General features: G+C 41.8%; 1 protein-coding gene across 2 annotated transcripts in view; it reads right to left on the minus strand.

Annotated features, from left to right (window-relative positions):
- PDZRN3 (PDZ domain containing ring finger 3) overlaps nucleotides 1-13,890 on the minus strand; it is a 241,397-nt gene that overhangs the window by 14,631 nt on the left and 212,876 nt on the right. For both annotated transcript variants that reach the window (XM_030920047.1, XM_030920086.1), the window contains 2 exons: nucleotides 7,622-7,869; nucleotides 4,715-4,802 (listed from right to left, as the gene is read on the minus strand). In XM_030920047.1, coding sequence (XP_030775907.1) covers nucleotides 4,715-4,802; nucleotides 7,622-7,869 — 336 coding nt within the window. The remainder of the gene's footprint in view (nucleotides 1-4,714; nucleotides 4,803-7,621; nucleotides 7,870-13,890) is intronic.

Below are 13,890 nucleotides of genomic sequence, written 5' to 3' on the forward strand. Positions count from 1 at the left end.
GCTCCTCTGGAGAGGTGACATTTGGAGAAAAGATTGAGGCATGTAAAGATCTGGGGCACTGCCACGCAGGCTGTTAGAAGGCATAGTACAAAAAGTGGCAAACACCCTGATTACACAGGAAAAGTAATGAAGCCAATTCAATCCAGGATGGGGCTGACCAGGAAAGGTTCCCTAAGGATCTCTTCCTTGTCCTGTGCCTCAAAGGCTAAAGAAAAATTCTAGACTGGCTGGGGCATCCTGCATAATCTTCAGGTCAATCCTGGTTCCCTTCTGATATACTTAGCTTCCTCTATAAAACCAGGTTTGGAGAGCATTTTAGTCTCCTATTGAAATTGTAGCTTTCCTTTCCTTTCTGATCTCAGAATTATATCATGAAAACACAATACAGGTGACAGCAGTTTCACAGCCTACATAGGATGCTTCTGATGAATCACCTGGGAAATTAAAACAATAGACAAAAGAAAAAGCCTTCTTTGGGCATGTATTTTCTTTCTTAATTGCCTACAGGAAGATGTAGAGCAGGTGTTCAGTGCCTGAAAATTTATGGGTAATTATTTGTCTGCTCAACCCTAGGGTACACTTGGGTGTAATCCCTTTAACTCTAAGCAGTCTCATAATAATGGGGATTTGACACTTACCTAAATATGATCATTTTGTGTACTTTAAAAGGGAGAACATCTGTTTTTCTTTTCTTTCTTTTTCTTTTCTGAGACAGAGTCTTGCTTTGTTGCCCAGGCTGGAGTGCAGTGGCACAATCTTGGCTCACTGCAACCTCCACCTCCTGGGTTTAAGCAATTCTCCTGCCTCAGCCTCCCAAGTAGCTGGGATTACAGGTGCATGCCACCATGCCTGGCTAATTTTTGTATTTTTAGTAGAGACGGGGTTTCACCATGTTGGCCAGGCTGGTCTCGAACTCTTGACTTTGTGATCCACCCACCTTGGCCTCCCAAAGTGCTGGGATTACAGGCGTGAGCCACCGTGTCTGGCCAGAACATGTTTTTCTCTGTGCATTTGCTTTAATAAAATCTCAACACACTCATACATATTTTCCTCGTATATAACATCCATGGAACTAGTTGTTCTTTGGAAGGTGCTGACTTTAGTCCAATTCAATTTAGATAAGTGGTCTGTTGAGATTGGCCCCTTAAATATAACAGCCTGATTTTTCTAAAATTGAACCCAACAGTTAGAACAAAACAGGATGGAATCTAGAAGGCAGACTGTGACTGTTCTAAGAAATCTCATGTAGAAGCAGGGATGACAGGCACATGCCAGTCTCCCTGGAAACTGGGCCCACTTTAGGAAACTCACTTCTCAGCATGTGGGGTTTATTAATTAACCTTCTCGAATGGACTGACCAGAAGCCCTTTCAGAGACACACCTCTGAAACAGCAATGCTGGAGGCACGGCTACTGTTCTCTAGTGGAGAGACCCTTTCGGTGAGTGGCTACAGCAGGCCTCAGCTGATGCGTTCCTAGCCTAGGAGGCCTGAGCCATCACCACCACAGAACTGAGGACAACACCTGTCCAAAATTGCCAGGTTCATTTTATGAGAAGGTACTTAGGTAACAGAAATGACCTGGTGACATCTGGGTTGCTGTGGACAAAAGACCAAATGTTAAAGCAAGACTTCCTGGCTGCTATGGACTCAGTACTCCATGGTAACTGTTCAAAGGGGCTAGAGATGGAGAATGCCCCTATTCTGGTTGTTTAAGAAGAAATGAAAAGCTAATGTCTAATGGTCCTAATGGCTTGTGAGCTCCTTACAGGCAGGCAGAGTGGTGACTTCCTGATTTTGCATTTCTAGGGCCAAACAGTGTATTTAATGTAAGAGATACTCAGTAAAATGAACAGAATTGAAAATAAACATGAATATAAAGTCTGATGATATCCAAGGTCTAGCTTAAAATATTAATCCCAGGCTAGTTTTCTAAACACCTGCCTTATGTCTGCTTTTATTCATGAAAAGAGAGAAGCAGTCTTAGGAATACAGTGTCACATGCCTACGAGGGGTTCGGTCATTCCTAGGCCCTGATAATTTTACTCTGCATGGACAGTGTGGGCAATATTCGTGACTCGGGGGCACATCTCTACACTGCAGTGAGTGAAAGGCACCACCAAAGCCTCACTGGCGTGACTCAAGAGAACAAGAGGAAATGATAGCTTGGGCTTCTTTATCTGGGCCTGTGGCCTGTAGGTCAGGGTAATGGGCACCGAGGTACCTAGGGACCTTGTTAAAGTGCAGGTTCTGATTCTGAAGATCTGGGGGGCCAAGTTTCTGCAGTTCCCACATCTCCTAGGTGAGAACTCTACTTTGACCAGCCAGGCTGCTGGTCCTCCTACCACACTTTAAACAACAGGGTTCTAGGGAACAGTTTCTGAGTGGCTCCTTCGTGCTTTAAAAGCAGGATGCTCTCAGGTGCTTCAGGCTTTGGGGAGAAAGACTCAGTTCAGGCTAGTCTTAACACTTCTTTAATACTAGCTAATCTCCTTAGAGAAAAGGCAGGATGTAGTGGCCCCAGGCTCCCAACCCTCAGCAGGCACCCTTATTGAGCACCAGGATTTAATAACACTGGCTTGTGTCCACTGTATTTAATTGTATGGGATTTTCTATTTAAGACAATGGATGCTGACTTTCTGCTTGAGGCAGTGGTATAGCGTTTCCTTTAAAATAAAATTACCATAGTTTAAATAAGTTGAGTCGAGTTAAAGAGAAATAGAAAGCACATAAGAGTTCTGGTGATATTCAGATATAACAAAAAAACTGTAAGACAGAATGGCCCAAATTGGCCAGATACTGTGGGGGCTCGTGAATCTCCTGAAACCATATGTAAGCTCTTGCAGGCAGGAGAGTTTTTCCAGAGAGGGGCTGTAGGTTCCATCAGATTCTCAAAGGTATTAGAAACTAAAAAAAGAGCTAAAGAACCCACTGCTATAAAGTCAAGTTTAACTAAATACCAAAGACTGCAAAGTCTCTACTACTTCATAACTCTAGCTTCGGAAACACTTGACAGCTTTTTAAAAGAACTCTACTTTGCCACAATGACATCATCAAAAAGCAGTGTCGTCCCATAAAGATGATTAAATAGCCCTCTGTTTGGAGAGCAGTGTTTCTCCAGCAGTGTTCCAGAGAACTGTAGACTGAGGAAATATAAACAGGTACTTGGCCAGAGAGGTGGGGGAAATTCTGCCCAATCCCCCAGGGGATTTACCAATGCCAGTTAGATAGTCAAGATTCTCAGAAGTCCTCCAAGAAATCTGTTTAGTTTTCTTCAATCTGGCATTTCTCAAATGTATTTCCTTATGAACCCCCTTTGGAAGGAACATACATTAACAAATTAAGGAAAAGTGTCCTGAAGGAGTCATGGCTGCTTCACCAAACATCCCTGAAGCTGGGGTGAAAGGACACTAAAGAGGCAGAATCCTGATTTTTGAAAATGACAAAACTTCATTTCCTGGAGCAATCGTTAAACGGCAAGCGCTTCGGTAAGTGGTTGACAGCAAGCAGAAACAGTCAACTTCTTATAGTGGCCATTCCTGTTTAGAACAGGTGCATTTAGGGAAAATTTTAAAGTTTTAAAAACTTGCATTGAGTCAGTCATGCCACTGGCGACAAGTCCTTTGATTTGACTATATCTGGCTAACCGTCAGTTAAGTCATCGTTTGCCCACATTTATTGATTTGTAACTTCTGTTTTGGAATAAGAACTCTTGGTAACTTTAAGTAGAGGAACACAGCTGTTTTCTACTATTCGACTGCTTCTGTCCTTGCACAGAACCTACTGCCACTAAACAGTTCAGCTTCAGAAGTACTGGTAGGACAGCATAGATTACACAACAGTTAGCCATGAAATTGGATAAAATGTTCGATTTTTTTTCCTGGGTGACCTTTTGATGGTACCCAAGGGCTTGCCTGTCAACATCAGGTGTCTTTTTACTTTATTCCGTAAGATCAGCTTTCAAAAATGCTCTTATATTTTTTGAAACCCCATTGAAATATAAAAGTGTTTCCCCCCAAATATAAATATATTATACAAGTTAGTGTTTCCTGTATTTTCTGTCACCCTTATTAAAAGGAAAATGGGAAGTAGAACTCTGTTGGCAACCTGGTGTCCTCTAAATATTTTAAACCTTAACAAAGACCTACTTGACATTATGTAGCATCTTGAATCTTTACTCCTGTGTGGCCTCAAGCAACACTTAAGAAGAGTTACGGATTTGTTTAATTTCTTCTATATCAATGTTAGCAAGCTTGAAGCAAGTGAAGCAGTGAACAAACCCTTTTGTTAGGGCAGGCTGGCATTCACTAAAGTAATTTCTCCACCTACTCTTGAGCCATTTGCCTTTGAGTAAAGAGTGGTGATGACATAAAAAGGAGGAAGGTGAGGAGGCTTGTGTTAGTTACAAGAATGTATGGATTATGTGGATTCAAAGGTTGACAACAGGATTTACTGTCCTATCTTTTAAGTGATTCAAAAAAAAAAAAAAAAAAAAAACCTTACATTTCTGCTTTTGGGACTTGATTATTAAGCTCTGTTTCCAAGGAGGGAAGAAGAATCTCAGTTGTGCCTTTCAAAGGGCATGAGTAAAACTGGTTCTGCTTTTGTTATTTTTTCATTGGCATCTGTAAACTAATTTATGTTTATAGAGAACTTAGTAGGCATTCTGTGTTCTTAATAATGACTCCTAAAATGAGACAAGGATGTTCTTCATACCTCCAGCTCCAGCTCCTCCCTGTCCATCTCCTGATGGATGTCTCCAATGTAGTCATTTGGATCGTAGTATTCATGGGCTGAGGGATGCCTGAAAAGAGATGCAACATCATTACAGCCCTGTTTCCAGTGTCAGGATCTGTTTCTCTTACACCCATTGTCAGGCCAGTGGCACAGTAACAGTTCCCAGGGTGTGGGCCCTTTCATGACTCACTTCCCTCTGGATGGAGCTCTCAGCACAGTCAGGACCTCCATCATCCTAATTTTACCATTTGCCTTTAGTCCATTTCCTCCTGAAGGACTTAAGATGCAAAGTACCAGCCTGATGGACTTTGTTGTTTGCAGAGCCCATCCCGGAGCCTGCCAGTCATGTGATTCAACGTGACTAATTTCTAACTCCATCTGTACGCAGGAAACTGGACAGTATTTTACTGCTTATTGCTTCATTGTTAGATTTTATCTCTGCAGAAAACTAGGCTCGAGCCCAGGCAACAGTCTAAGATATGTGCTGGCCTCTGAGACCAGTTCAAAAGGCTGAGACTGAAACTCTTGCGCTGTTACCTAGGACAGTGTCTTTTTTAATGTTACCCACAAAAATATGTTTGATATCACAATGCAGTATGCACTTACATGGTTGAAACGTATGTGCAAACATGTAGGCATAAATGCATATGTGTGTATATGTTTACATATAATGAATACATACACATATTCATTCTGCTAGGAGACTGGAAGCTTGTGTTTCCCTAGGACAACATATGCAAAACACAATCCACAGAACTCATGACATCTTTGGAAGCGTCATTAAAGGAACCTCAAGGAGCAAAGGCAGTGGGAGTCATAACATACTCGATCAGTGGCTTTGAAAGGAGCTTAACAGTCCACGGTGCCAGATGCAAAGCTTCAGCCTCTGATTGTTGGCTGGGGACCCAAACCTTCACGTTCTCAAAGGTCATAGCACACAGCAATCAATGGGACCTAGTCTTCCCTGCCAGGCACTTAGTTTTGAAACAACAGATCAGACATGAGTGGCCATTCAAACAAGGGCTGGCTTTCAATTTTCTGGACCCATCAGGCAAATATACTGCCTGCACTTAAAGGGCTTTTAGTACTGAGGATACTGTTGGAAGGTCCGGGCTTTCACGCATCAACTTAACATTCCCCATTCAGTCCCGATGCATGCTCTTGCTGTTGTCTGACCTAGCCAGAACTTGAAGAGGCCTGACCTCTGGACTCTTCTGACATTTCTCAAGTTGCCTCCAGGGGATAAGTCATGTCATGTTAACTAGACTTAAGAGGAAATTACAGGTTTAGCTTCTAAAAGGCCCGTCACTGTGACAGGTCAACATTTGAGAGTCAGAAGTAGCCTTAAAGGCCTCATCAATAATGTGAGGCAGTTTGGTCTATAACGTCAGATAAATGGTTTGGATAATCATACTCAGTGAATCAGCCAGTTGTTCCAGAGGATCGAATGGGCCACTACAGGGTACTGTGGTTCAGAGCTGAGAGTCGGGGTCTGACTGACCTGCCTTTCCATCAGCTCAGTGGAACCTGGTGAGTTTGCAGTTCCTCATCTGTATAAACGGACAGTCATGAGAAATAAAGGAGATAATAGTGCTTTGCACATGTGCACACTGAGTGAATGTGAGACGGATGCCCTGTCCTCTGTCTTTATGCTACCAGCTGCCGCCAAACCTACTCTGTCAAGCCTAGGGAATTAGCCCTGGGTTCCAGTGACAGCTAGCCACTAAAACCAAGGAATGAAGGGCAAGCCTTTATTTGGAACTTGACAGAACCACAGGAAACAAGTGCTCACTCCAGCTACTGACTTACTACTAGGAATCCAACAGGTATTACCCAGTGGATTTTCCTGTAAGTGGTGAAAATGCCCTTTGAAATAAATGATCTGATCTGAGATGGAGCTGAGATGGGAAAACATAGGGGCGACCCTAACGTCAGCTGGAGAGGCTGTGTCCTCAGATGTGCGAAGTCACACACGAAAAGCTATGTTAAAAGCTATGTCGAACTGGACGCCTTGGAGGCCAGCAGTCTATCACAGAAAGTGTCTTGCTCTTCATTTTTTCCTGAATATTTTACCTCACCCACTAAATTAACGGGGATCACTGCTATCATTTACCAAGTGCTTACCATATGCCCCGTGGGCACTTCCCACATACTGTTTCATTTAATCCTTCAACGATCATAAGAGATTGATACTGTTATCCCCATTTTAATATAGGAAAAATACAGCCCCACAAAACAAAGTAGGTTACCCAAGTTCCACAACTAGAAATCACTTTGAGCATCAGGTTTGTCTGACTTGAAGCCTCTGAAGGAATTTTGTTGCTGGCAGAAATAAGTTGGGAGAAGAGGTATGTGTAAAGAAATCCATGTGGCGTGCTGAGTTGCAGCTGTTATTTAATTGGTTGATGCAGTACTTAGATGAGGCATGTGCGGGCTTATTACATGGATCCAGGCTTGAAATGAGACCCAAGAAAGCAGAAGGCACAACCTCCAGGGCTCTCTTGACACACACAACTTACTTTGTTGTCTATTTAAAAGAATGATCAGCATTCCCTCTAGTAATAACTGTAGGATCTTCAAATTACCATTTGGGGTGATTAAATTTTATTCTGAAACAACTTTTACAACATTTGTAAGTAATTCTGTTCTTAGGATATAATTTGAATAAGTCCGCTCCAGGGTTATAATAAAGTAATTAATATGTCAGAGCGGTTTTGAGCAGGATTCGATTTATTGCCTCTATAAACAATAAAATTAAATACGGGCAACTTGGAGGAAAATTATAGGGTGCATTAATTTTTTTTTGCCACATGGAAGAGTAAAAAAAAACAACTTGGAAATACTTCTTTACTTAACGCGTTAGGGGTTCAAGATTAGGTTACTTACTCCTCTGGCAAGAGATAGGGATCCAGCACGGGCGGGCTGGGAGAGGACATCTTAGTGAGGGCCATGATATGTTCAAAGGTGATGTCGGTTTGGGTTCCCGTGTCCACCAGCTGCGACTCTGACGGAGGTGTAAACATTTTGGTCCTTGGTGTTCTTCTCAACACCTGCACCACTATGGGCTCCTTGGCTGTCTTGAAAGCTTCCACAGCCTGGTCATGAGTTGCTCTGGACAAGTCTTTGCCGTTGACCTGTGGAAAAATATTTAGGGTGGGACAAGATTAGAATGAAGCAGAAAATGGAAGGACAGATACATGGATTGGCTCCTTTCATGTGTAAGCAGCTAAAAGAAGCAGGCGATGGGGTCAGAGAACTTCACTTCTCTAATGTTTAGGTTTCCCAAAGAATGCCTGGTGGAAAGAGAGTGAGTTTGGAAGTATTCAGATCTGGCATGAAATAATAAATCTCACAGCGGGAAAGTTTGGCTTCCCCGTGGAATGTCTTTAACACAATTTCATCACTTGCTAATCTTGCCTGTGAAAGAAAAGGCCAGCCTCAGGCTCCGAGCCTTTATCAGGCAATAATAGCTAACTGGAAATTCATTACATTGTTACGTTTTAATAGTGTGTATTTTTCCAGTTTGTGTCAGATGATACCAGCCTTCCCGTCACAGAAGTAATATGAAGTTTCCTCTTAAAATTAATCCTTTCGCTCTTTAAAAAGTCCATTGACAATATTAAGTAAATGACAGTTCAGGTCATAGGGGCATATGGCAAGTATTATGGAGAAAGAACTCAAATGGCCAACGTTTGGGGGGAAGTGACCGCTGGCTTAATTGCTGTTTTGTTTCCCACTGTGTGCAGTGTTTTGCTATTACTGCATCCTCAAAGCCTGCACTTATTGAGTGACTACTGTCTGTTGCATGGCTTAAATGAAGATACCTCTCAACAGTTCTCTCATCATAGTCCTGTGAAGTTGGCAGGACTGAAAGTAAGATCATCTCCCTCCCTACAGCCTCAGACCTCATGAGAGGACCTTACTAGTTCATGCTGGGTCAGAATGTTGGATGCTGTGTCCAGGATTCTCCCCAATGGTACAATCAAAACTCACCCAACCTGGCTATCTTTAGAACAGCTTACCTAAGATGAAATAGAAATCGGAGTCTTATTTCTAAACATCAAAGTCATTCCAAGTTAGATGGAAGTCCAGTGATTTAATTTATCCTCTCTTTTCCCTTCCCCCATAAAACAAAGGAACTATGTTCAGGTAGTTATGTGCAGAAAGTCTGGTAACATCTTATGACTGGACTGCATAAAATGCATCAGGCTCCACAATATGTTAATATTATAGTATTCCTCAAGAGGTTTGGTGGGCTTTTAAAAAGCAAATGTAAAATGATGGTATAGGAATCATATTCCACAGGACTGCAGAAGTTGCTCAGCTTCTCAAAGCTTTTCTGGAGAACATTGACCCACTCAAGTCACTCCACATAGCAATCCCTGAGTTTAAATCTCTTACATTAATAGTCCATTCTTGCAATGTGCGTGTTTTTAGCATGTATGTATAAATGTCAAAATGAACACTGGACCACAGCCTTTTCCTATCTGGCATACATACATTTTCCTCCCTTAGTATCTTGGACTTCAAAGCATGCTGACAATTAGGTCTATCCTCAGAGCACTTCAATTTCCCTCTGTCCAGGCAGAACATAAGTATTGATTGTAAAGCTGTTTTTCTCTTTTTTTTCCCCCAAACCCTTTCACTCTGGCCCTGTAGGGACAACAACTCTTAGGCTGAAGTGCGTTGTAAACAACTGTTGGGTTGAGAAATAGATGTTGAATTCTTTCCTTGTAATGAAGCCCAAATGAATCATGCCAGTGGAGGTTATTAATGATTTGGATTCAATCCACTTAAGTAATTTATTTACATCATGAGGGAGTTCGGCAGAAAAGAACTCTGGGTCACAAAATGACTTGAGTGCACCAGTAAATAAGGAACTGTCTGAACCACCGAACTTTTAAATTCCCCATCCTGGAGGACTTGGAAAGCAGGGTTTAACACTACAACTGTTGCCATGTTTCTCCCTTTGAGAGAAGAATGAAAGGACAAGAAAGAATTCTTTCTAGCTTTCCGCCCCAAGTGACCTTGGTGAGTGCTTCCCTGCTTAGACCTTCGAATGCTGAAGGCTTGGCATGGGAGGGAATGGGGTATAGATGGGGATGAAAAACAACATGGGGTCCTGTGGAATTCATGCTGGGGCCGAACTATTTGAGCCATATCTTTCACTAAATGTGTGACACCAAGAGTCACATAGTACAGGAATTTATAATGCTACAGTAAATTTGTTCCTGAGAATAAATTAATACAACAGATAGCACCCTAGGAGGTGTGGGTGTGTTCAATACCACCCAGTCACACTGGTCTTCTGCCCTTTGTATTCCCTGGGGATGGCTTGCCCCAGTGTTAGTTATACCCACAATGAATTCAGACATTAGGATTTTCCAGTGGGTGCTACAAGATGTGTCAAATTTGTTCTTCCTCTATTTAATACTATATAGGCCTTTTGCCAAAAAGGAATAAGAATGGGATTTTCTTACTATGGTATCTTTTTCCTTTATAACTTCCTATTCTTGTAAAGAGGAACACTAAGCTAAGTGAGGAGAGGATGGGGAATTAGAATCCAGGAATCTTCCAGTTGTGTGCAGAAAGGAACCTGTGGGTCTACACTTTTTAGAGACACATAATTCTTACAAACACTACAGGAGACAATGTCAGCTGCCTGCGCAGCATGCACCCATCCTCACCCCAATGCTTCCTCTCTGCTAAAAGAACTCTTTCTTTTCTACCAGATCCTATATCTTTCCTTCTCGGGGAGATTTGAGGTGTGGATTTTGATGGGCTCCCGCCTATCATGGTGGTCTTGGTCCTTTTGCCTCATGATGGATTTAGGCATGGGTATACAGTATAATTCTGGCTGGCTGGATGGGATGGGAGAACTGCTAGGGAGCTCTGAGGTTTTGTTCATCCTTAAACTAAGACATGAGACAGGAGAGGGCCATTTTCTGCCCCTAGGCAAGTCATCTGCATGCTTCCTTGGACTTGTGGCAGCATCTTGGGACCCTGTGGGGAACTGGCTTCAGAGGCCAGCTTAACACACTGAGGATGGCAGAGTAGAAAAATGAGAGAATTGTGGTCCCAATAATATCACTGAGTAAGTGACTTAACCAAGTTTAGAACCTCTTATCCCCAAACTTCTTGTTATATTCAATAATACATTTCTTATACTTTAGGTCATTTGACTTGGATCTTAACTACCTACAGTCCAAAACATCCTAAAAGGTGTAAATATCACATAGCTATATTGTAAAATTAGGCACAAATATTTTCTCATTCATTCTTAGAGACAGTCTTCCACGTGGGTAAAAATAATTAGTGAAAAGCCTTCTCTGATTAGGAGTACATCTTATTTCATTTTTATAGTAAGGTGATAGCAACTATTGCTTTACTTGGATAGATTTTATAAACCAAATGCTAGTACCATTGAGTGGATGTTTAAATGGTACCAAGAAAATGATGCATGAAGGACCTGCTTGGATCAGCCTAAAGCTAAAAGCATTCTTGGCTACAAAGAGCTCCTCTGTGTTGAGACACACTCAATTACAAAAAGCAGGAAAGCTATTCTGAATCCATCCAGCTTTTGGTACTATTAAACAGCACTGATACAACCACATCCATACTGCCCAGGTTATAGAGGGAAGAGCTGTAGCAACCCCAAAGGGAGAACTGGGACTTTGGGGTGACTGAGAAATGCCCTGTCATCCCACACAAGAATGTCCCCCCTGCCTACGGCTGGGTTCCACAGAAAGGCATTTCTGACAACTGTGCCCAAGAAAACAAATTTAGTAGCCCATGCAGTTTTCGATCAAATACAGCTCAAATAAGCCCCTCCACAAGCCAGGTGACCTCCTCCTCTTTTTACAGTTCAGAGGTGGAGTGTGCAGGGACGGCAATTGTGGGATGAAGCCAGCGTTGGAATCCTGGCTGTGGGCTTTGGGCAATTTAACTGTTCTTTCCAGTTTCCTCATCTACAAAATAAATATAGCATCATGCTTCTTAGGGTAATATAAAGTTTAGATGAGATAACTTACTTGTAATGCCTAAATGCCACTACTAAGAATTTACTAAGACTCCAGTGCTTGTGGGGATCCTATAGTAGAAGAGACACATTTTCCCATGAGGAAACAATCTATAATCAAAGAAGCGAAACCCAGCCTAGTGAGGTGTTAAGAGACATTCGTATGCCGAAAGGCTTCTTAGCTTCCCAGAAGCTGTCTGCCTGTTTGTGTGTTCCTTGGGTACCAATATGCACACTGATATTTTCAGTCCTTGAGTTGGGATTCTGGGAGGAGGAGGGGGGTGCAACAGATAAATTTTACAGGACTTGACCCCTGCCACATGAGCTTCTTGACAAGGTATTTTAGGGATCATTACATTCTCTTAAAAGAAGATGAGACAAGGCGGGAGTTTACTATCCTAGACGATCCATTTTTGCAGCCAAATTTGTTTTGAATTACCTTGTGCACATAACACTTATTACACTGTCATCTTGGAATCACATCACTGAGAGACATAGCGAGGTGATGACTCCGGTGCACGCCGTCAGCCAACCGAGAATGACAACTTTTATTCTCAGGATTAGCATTGCATCTACATTACACAAAACGGCAGTGATGATGGCTGTGATTATAGACGGGATGCTCACCCAGTGACGTTTGGCCCGGTCAAATTCAATATCATTACCTCGCCCAATTGAGCAGATTGCCTTTAAAACAGTTTATGCAGCTTTAAAACCAAGTAAATGGAATATTTTGGAACAAGAAATGCTGATTGCAAACTTTATCTTTATTATAAATTAAATGCTTAAATTATTCACCTAAGGCTCTGGCTGGTCCCCTGGGACTTAGGTGCAATTATGGCAAAAATCCAATCAGTTAGTCTCAAGGCAAACATCACTGATGCAAACATGACATGACACTAAGGGACCTTAAAGAGGTCCTTTAGCATAAGGTCTCCCGAGACAAGACAGACAATTACGCTGAGGGCGTGGAACCATTCCTTCCTGGTTCAATTTGGGCCACAATAGCATTGCTGTTGCTCTTCCTAGGAGGTACTTGTAGCTGTCTTTTCCACAGTCAGTCCTGAGAACTAACACAAAGCTGGCGAGCTTTCCATGTGGGAGGTAAATTTCACTGACAACCCATCTGTCTATCTTTCAGTCATTCACTCATTCAGCAAGAATTCACTGAGCTTATTTAGTGAGACCAGTTCCCTTCTTGGCTGATGGAATGTTACTGAAAGAAGTCCTTGGAGGAAAAATGAGGCTACAACACATGGGAACTACTTAAGAAACGGGCAGATAAATGCATTATGGGTGGCGTTTTACCAAGACATCCAGTGACTCAGAGACTACACACGATGGAATGCTAGCCGGGCCCATAACCCAGAGACAGGCTTGGTTTTCACGGTCTACTTAGAAATACCATGGGTTAAACCATTGTCATACAGTAGCATCTTTCAAAACACAGAGTCCCAGAGAGCCTCCAAAGTTTTCTACAACTTAATTGTAGGCAGTTCAGGATATTTTAAAATGTAGTATTTGGAAAAGGCATACTATACTCTCTCCAAATTAGAAGCTAAATACCTATTTATGGGGGACATTTGGTTTCTGAAGTTCAGCATATCACAGTCACCTCTATTTCTATTACATGTGCAAATGACCTCATATAAAGTATGAATGCAATTTTAAATTCAGCCTAGTATAAATTATGCCCCTGGCTAAAATCCAACTTTTATAGGGTTCATTTAATTAAATACAGGGGCAGTGATTTCATTCTGTAAAATATCACACCTATGTTTTCAAACTAATTAAAACATAGAATCCACTGGAAGCAATAGACGATAATAAACTATATACTGAAAAGTAAAAGGTTTCAAGCCCTGATTTAGGTTGGATAAAAAAAAATCTTTTTTCATTTAGGAAACTCCTGTCTGTCTTAATTTATTTCAAATTTATAGTATCCTCTAGGGCTTGGAGAAGGGAAGGCAACTTATCTAAAATGCAGGTATTATGGCAGTTAAGAAGAAATGTGAGTTTCAGGAATGAATGGTGTTCAAATTAATGTGTTTCTGAGGAAAGTATTTCACTTCAGAGATGTGTATCTGTAGATGGCACTGCCACAGCTATCAGTTTCTATGTATGGGTGTGTTGGGTT

The sequence above is a fragment of the Rhinopithecus roxellana genome, chromosome 1 (genome assembly GCF_007565055.1).
Source record: "Rhinopithecus roxellana isolate Shanxi Qingling chromosome 1, ASM756505v1, whole genome shotgun sequence".
NCBI lineage: Eukaryota > Metazoa > Chordata > Mammalia > Primates > Cercopithecidae > Rhinopithecus > Rhinopithecus roxellana.